At 36.6% G+C, this 7891-nt stretch overlaps 1 protein-coding gene across 1 annotated transcript; it reads right to left on the reverse strand.

Moving 5' to 3' along the window:
• Positions 1-1993: 1993 nt before the first annotated feature.
• LOC108998178 lies at positions 1994-5762 on the reverse strand. The gene has a single exon (XM_018974653.2). The coding sequence runs from the start codon at positions 5208-5210 to the stop codon at positions 2370-2372; it is 2841 nt and encodes a 946-aa protein (XP_018830198.1). The 5' UTR covers positions 5211-5762; the 3' UTR covers positions 1994-2369.
• Between the last annotated feature and the right edge of the window lie 2129 nt (positions 5763-7891).

Consider the following 7891-nt stretch of genomic DNA (forward strand, 5'->3'; position numbering starts at 1 on the left):
CGTGGCTTGTTGGGCAGTTGGTTCATTTTTTATGGGAGGTTGCTCTGCTTCCGAGTAGAAATACAGGGGTGGGTTTATGTGACTAAGGTGTGGGGTAATAGTGTGAGATGGAGGCAAGCAGCGGTGCAACTGGGCCAGTGTAAATGTGGTCTAAATGTGGCTACAAGCACAAAGGCACCAACTTTGAGGTAAGTGGAGGATTAACAACTTTATATTAAGAAATGAGGAGAGGGGACTGATCTCTGTTTGTAATCAATGACCTTTTCTTTCTTTTTTTTTCTTTTTTTTTTTTTTTTTTTTTTTTTTTTTTTTTTTTTTAAATGGAGGTTATCTTTGTGGAGTTCACTCTTAGGATCCTCAAATCTTTCCCAAAGTTAAAAGCAAAAAAGATGTTGGATTAGATCAATATTCACTACAAGTTTGACTTGGAGGCCCTTTTTTTTTTATAAAAATTTTGTAAGTACTAACCTCAACAACAATGCAACATGCTTACACAAAAAGTCTTTTATGGTATGGTAAAGTAAGTTATCTTGAAACTTGATGGGGTGTCTTGGTCATTTTGGTTTTTGAATTTTGGCATGAAAGAGTATCCAAAGTGCCAATTATCCCTTTCTTTACAACAACTGCATCACTGTATAAGATAATAATGTTGTATTATTATTATTATTATTATGAATTAAGTTGATAGATCATAGGCTTGCTAGGATTTATGAAAGAAAATCATGCTAAAAGAATCCTTCAAACTGATTCCTTTTTGTTACCTGATTTATGGTGTTGTTTCAGAACAATTATATTGTAAATATTCTAAAGGAAACGTATTAAACAATGCGTCATGTCTTCTCTTTGGACATTACAAATCTTCCTTCCAACCATGTATGTTGGTTAATGCAGACAACCCTATGTTGGAACTATGAACTTCTCTGACCTCATCATGATCATCTTAACCTCTTTACCTACTTGTGTCTAATGATTTTACCCTTGACTGTTCAATTCATCGTTCATGTGGAGGAACTCTTTCACACACTTAAAATAACTTTATCTGATGATCTCTTGGAAACTGGGGAAGGGGAATCTACTTGTATATATATGTGTGTGTGTGTGTGTGTGTGTGTGTGTAAATGTAAATGAATGGGTGGCTGTGTATGTGGACTAGGGTAAATTTTGAAGTGGGGGAACCTACTGCACTTCCTCACGAAGTAAACAGGTTTTGTTTTGTCAAGTAAGAAGACACGAGGAAGCTTTGTAGCTCTGGTGTCCCATCTATAAGAGTGATCTGCTGGAGCTCATGATCATAAACTATCGGATAATAATTTGCCCCAATTATTTCCTTGAGCTCATGATCATCAGCACCACGGCGAAGAGGGTCTCTTAAGCCAACCTATTATAACAAGTAAAGTGAATTCTAGATTTGTATTGTAAATAAAATGCAAAATAATTCAGCTAAAACTTCCATCATGGGAAAAAGAAAAGCTTTGCCTAATTATTACACACTAGCACTGAGTACCTCACTAAAACATGTAACATATATTGAAACTAGTCAATCTTTTGATTATTTTCACTTTTCCAGTTTGATAATGCTCTTCGCATTATGCAAGGAATATCTATTTCCTGTTAACATCAGATCATGCTTTCTAGGTGGTCGAGTATGCCCGGTCTACTTAGAATATTCCTCTATTTTTATTCCCTCCAAGGAACAAAGTTAAATCCACACATCTATTTTACTAGTTGCCTTTGACCTGAAACACGATTTAGGCAACTGATCAAAATGGGTATACGACCATGTTCGATCAGAAATTAAGGGTTCTAATTGGAGGAAGATTGCAACTTCCCAGTGATGAGTTGTGTTCGCAGAGTTCTCTCAAGTCTTTTTTCCAGAAAGGGAAAAACAAACATGCCACTGAGTGGTATTGCAAACTACAACTGGAAAAATAAGCTAAATATATACAGAACCAAGAAATTTAATATTGCAGACCTAAAAACAAAGAGAAATATATTGTAGTGTAATGCAAAAGCAGATCGTAATCAATGGAGATATTGTGCCCACTTCATGTTTACTGTGACTTCCTGGTAAGACATGAGTTTCTAAAGCCAACTCTACAGAACCCAGCAGTTGAAAAACGGAACTCCGAGTAACAACAAACATGAATTAACAAATTCACCCACATGTGCTGAGGAGTCCTGAGGAATAGCTCCAGCACTGGTATTTGACCGTGCATAAATGATTACCTTCCAATCCTTGCTGGGGCCTTCCAATCCTTTTTTAGGCTTCTGAATCTCACTTTTGAGGGAGATCCTTCTGAAGAAATTTCCCAGCTAAAACCATTCAACTATATTCAAAATAGAAAAAAGGCATTGATACGCATATGGTCCTATGTCTCAGAACCTTCTTCAACCGTTGGAAGGCTACCCTCTCTGATAAATGTTGGGTTAAGAAACTTTGCCACAAAAGCCCACAACTTGTAAACGTCCTCAAAGTTAGTTAGAAAACCTAGAGAAGCTGTAACAACTTCAACCCGTATGAATCTGCCCTTTCCTCCATCATGTCGACCATTTTCCATTGGCTTGCACAGCGTTGTATCTTCAAAATTCAAACTACCCCGTTGATGTCTCGGGCTATCTAAAATCCTTATGTGACTAAGGAAGCCAATGCCAAGAGAGATACCTTCTCTTTCAGCCAGCTTCTGAACAACTTCTGGATTGATTAGCCCCCCATTTTTGCCCCTCAAGTTAAAAGCCACAGCTGCACCTCTCTCGTATTTTATTTTCGGGCCATATATTTGAACAAGATTCGTGCTGCCATCCCCATCTGAACCAGGTAATCTAAGTTGCAGTAATGAGGTTACAAGCCAATTGATCAAAAACCGCAGCCTGAGGGTGGTTTTATTGAGACCTAACATGTTAACATGATCAAGATGCCTGCATTCTATCTCGGGTTCCCTCCTGTCCCAGTCTTGCCCATCAGCATATTCACCATCGCTGCTCTGCTCTTCATCATCCAGGCTGGTCACAGAGATTTCTCCTGTCTCCAATGTATGGCTCAGGTTATCTTTATGATTGTCCTCCAAGCTGAAAGATACCCTCCTCTCCCTGCTTGACGATTCATTCTCTTCCAAACCAAAAAATCTACCACCAGTAAATTTATTCCCTTCCCTTCTCCCCAACAACCTAAATTCACCTTCAGTTTCTCTTCTTATGGCACTCTCTTTTACCTCCTGAAAAATTTCAGAGGTTGAGCCATTCTCTTGGCTGCGATGCTGACAGGCAGAAGCTGATATGTTCACACAGGATCCATTCACTGCAGAATTGGACAAAGCCCCAGCAGGAAGGGGTTTGCTGGTCTCAGGTTCTTCTTGGATCTCCTGAACATGATCTAAACGCTTTCTACCATTTTGTGAAGTGTGGTTTGTCTCTGCAAATTGTTCTTTTTCAGGGATCTCCTTCACACGGTCCAGTTCTTGGGAAACTGACAGGACAGCAGCATCAAATGATAGCACATTGCGGTCTTCATAAGGCACGAGGTTTACCACCTTGTCATCGTATATAGGGCTTCCATGTATCTTGGAAGAGGGTAATGGAGATAGCCGTTTGGGGTTCTTCCTGCCAGTAAACCAAAAGGGTGGTAAGGGAGAGGCCACTTTCTGTTTATTCAATTGTCTTGCTGTGTCAGACCCCAATGGACTCTGACCCAAATCGATCCACAGCGAGTTGTCTGATGACTCATCTTCGCTGAAGACGGGGCTCTTCATCATCTCCCCAACTGAAATGCTCTCGGTTTCTTCAAATATGGTGCTTGTCCCATCTCTCTCAGAGCTGTTATCATGATCCATCTCAAATACATCCCTCACCTGAGCAGATGTAAATGCACCGGAAAAGGCAGGTAGCTGTGTTCCCTGGCGTGTTTCAGAGGTTTTATCACCATTTTCAGCAACTTCATCGTCTTCAATTCCAGCCAACCGGTCAAGACAATCCATCGAATCACTCAGATACAAAGGATACTCAGGGGTAATCTTCACCATTCCAACCCCAGTACACCCAGATCGACTTTGAAGGCTTCCCATCACTGATTTCTTGATCAGAAGGCATCCAAAACCAGTTGGGTCATAACCAAATACCCTGTAAAATGATGTGATAATGAAATCCGGTCGGAATAGGGACAACCCAAGGGAATCCATGTCCTTTGGACCCAATGACCCAGCATCAAGCAAGACATGCCAATTGTTCTGCTGTGCTAGTGCCATCCATTGGTACGAGTACTTGGCCCCAGTAACTCTAGACTGAACAGGAAACACAAAAAGACCAACTGCAGAATCCTTCTTCCTCCTCCTCTTACTAGAAATTTGCTTTCTCAAATCAGTGGAGCACAATTTCAGGGTTGGCCATTTGAACCATGCACTATACACTTTAGCACCCTTTTCTCTAGCACTCTGAGCCATCCAATTCACAGACTGGCTCTCGTAATCAAACATTGTCAGCAACTTTTTGTTGGTATGAAAAGGGTACGACTCGGCCAGCAATTTAAACGCAGATCCTCTACTCACTGTAAAAACTAGACCGTACTCATGCTCAGGGATGTTCAAATAATCAGTAATTCGAGTCTTTATGTCATGCTCAACAGTCCCTCTCTCAGCACCCCCATATAAAGCATGATTGCTTAAATTTGCAGTAATTTCTGATAAGCTAAACGTGGAGGACTCCCAGTAGTGAAGAGTCTGAACATACGAGAACAAACCAAACCCACAGTAATCAAGGCATACCTTTGGGGACAAGTGCGAGTACTCATCAGCCCTCAGTTGATCGATCTTCTCCAAAGACTGGTACTTCGGGTACATGACTAGGAACTTTGAGAAAGACTCGTTCAGGTCTGGAATTGCATCCTCGGACTCGAAAGTGCGCTCGGCAGCGAGGGCAGTTGCTCGGAGGAACTCACGCTGCGCGTGGAGCCTCGCGAGAGAGCGCGAGCGCCCCAAACTCTCGTCCTGGTTGGCCAGCGACTCGGATTCCTCCATATCTTTGGATTTGAAGAGAGATCCATCTTCGGAAGCTTCTTCCAGAGCCTCCCTGAGCTTGTTCTCTTGCAATTTCTTGAGAACCGATGAGTTTTTCTTGTTCTTAAGAGATGAATCAGACCCATCTTTTCTTCTACCGCTGCTCTTCCTGTCCAGAATCAGAGCTGCGCATTGGGAAATGGGTTTCCATATGGCCAAATGCATCAAAGCAATTCGGATGACCCCAGAAATTCCAGGATCTCAATTTCCAATACCAAAGAAATGCGAGAAAATTTTGAATTCAACTCCAAACCACAAAATTAGACCATTCTCAGGTAAAACTCCGCAACAGAAATACAATTCCAATAAAACCAAAGAAAAATCGAGACTTTAATGCTCAAATCCTGCAACCCAGATCCCAAAAATTCACAAGACAATTGTTAAAGAACGTAGAAGAAGAAAAAGTGCTTCCCAGGAAAAAAATGAACACAGACCAGAAATAAGCAGAGTCAAAACCACCAAACACCTGACAGAGCTCAAACAAAGAACTCTCTCTCTCTCTCTCTCTCTCTCTCTATAATGCAATTAAAAGCTAAAAAACCCTCCACAACATATGCTCTTTCCCATTTACTTCGATAATAACTAATTAATAAATCCAAAACATACCCGCTTACGATAAATCATAAAACTCCACTCTCTTATAAAAATAAAATAAAACTCCACTCTGTTCTGTCTATCTCATTGACCCCTCTCTGCTCTCTCTCTCTCTCTCTCTCCAATCCTCGCCGCTTACTGTCCTCAACAAACAGTGAGAAAGGGTATTGACTTTCGCAAACCGAATATGTAAATGATGCCTATTTTTATTTCTCTTATTAATAAATTTTTCGTTTTCTTAAAATAAATTATTTAGAGTTTGCTTCTCTGTGCTGAGGTGGGACCAACACTCCCCCATATGTATAAAAGTCAAAGAATCTGCTGGTCTCGCGTAAAAGCTATCTTTTTAATTATCGATTGAGAGATAATAGTTACGTAAGTATTATGTAATTATTTTTGAAAAATTAAATAAATAAAAATTTTATAAAAAATAAATTAATTTTTTAATAATAGACAGTTTTTTTTATTAAAATAATTGTACGATACTTACATATTTCATAATTATAAGTAATATTATTATTTATTATTTATCATCTTTTTAATTATTATCTTTTTATTCATTTATAACATGAAATTAAATGGTTAAAAAAATTATTTTTATTATTTAATATCATATCAAATAATAATGATTAAAAGATAATGAATATAATTTTTTCTGCTTTGATTAATATCATTTTTATTTGCATAGATTTAAAATATCTTGGACACTACGATTAGTAGCCGTGTGAACTGATAATAAAAAGAAAAAAAAAACATAATGAAACTTGTCACCTCAAGAGAGTTGAATTGTTTTAGTTGTCTTTTTCTTCAGAAATATAAATAAATTTTGATGATTTCAATTCAACCTGATCTGTTAAATGAAGCAAAATTCAATGCTAATCCTTCTCTAGCTTTATCATATGCTCTTTTAAAGAACATATCTTTAAAGTTTTGGTCAAAGCTGATCACCGGCCTCCAGAAAGATTGTATGACTTGAAACTCTTTGAACTAATGGCTGGAAATTAAGAACCTATAGTACTTCATTTTCTATCAAGGGAATGTACAGATCATAGTGAATTCTCTTGTGTTTCCCTTAGAATTAGGGTTTTAAAGTGACAGCCAACTAGTTAGCATGCAGTCTCCCCCAACAAAAAGGAGAAAAATGTCTACCGCATTCCTATTCAAGAATGTTTGGTCAAGTGGGTCTGGCCGTGATTGCCTTGACCATCCATGGCATATTAGGCATATTATCTGTCTAGAAATGATATTAGAAGTTGTGGAATGTGTAAACGTTGTATAATTTAAAAAAAAAATAGTAAATACAGGATTTATTTGAAAACAAGAACTAACTTTTTTAATAATAATTACGCTGCACTTACGCATTTTCTAACTTTATGTAATATTAGTCATTAACTATCTGTCTAATATGCATGCCATCATAAAGTTAAGACATCCAAATTAAGGCTATTATAACAAACAAAAGTTGCATGAATTTTACATTAATTATGAATCAACTTCTATGGAAAGAGCATTTATGACAGCTAACGAAAATTAAATTTGGGTTTTTGCATTTACTAAGCTTTATGCTAATTAATCAACACATAAAAATTATTCATGATGTGGCGTTGTTATTTTTTGACAATGCTATTCGAGTTTAATATATTCTCTTCAATATTTGAAAAATAATATGCACATAATCATTTTTACATATCTTTATAAAATCATATTTTAAATTAAAGATATATTTATAAAATAATTTAATAAAAATATTTTTAATTTAGGCTGGATTTGGATGTTGAGCTGAGTTGAATTTTCTATATGAACAATAGTGAGTTGAGATGATGAATAAGTTATATGAGACTTACATAAAATCAGTTTAGATATATTTAGATATTAATATGCGTTTAGACATATTTATAGAAAGTTAAAAACATTATAAATTTCACGTGTAAAAAAATATTAAATTAAAATAAAATTATGAAACTCACATATAAAAATATTTTAAATTAAAATAAATTTAATAACTTAAAAATTAAATATTTAAATGTTAAAAAATGAGTTATGCTAGAGAGAAATCACTATAGCAGTTCACACTTTATATTTACTGCGTGATTACTTCTAATTAATTATTTCTAACACTCACTTAAAAAAATATATAATCTATATAATACTATATCATATATATAAAATAAATACTCCTAATAATTCTATCTATATTTATTCTTAAAAAATATCTAAATCTAAAACCAACTCTCAGCTAAAAGGAGTACAGT

This window comes from Juglans regia, chromosome 12 (genome assembly GCF_001411555.2).
Source record: "Juglans regia cultivar Chandler chromosome 12, Walnut 2.0, whole genome shotgun sequence".
NCBI lineage: Eukaryota > Viridiplantae > Streptophyta > Magnoliopsida > Fagales > Juglandaceae > Juglans > Juglans regia.

Coding starts and splice junctions, on each gene's coding strand:
- LOC108998178 (XM_018974653.2), bottom strand. CDS start 5,210: ATGCATTTGGCCATATGGAAACCCATTTCCCAATGCGCAGCTCTGATT.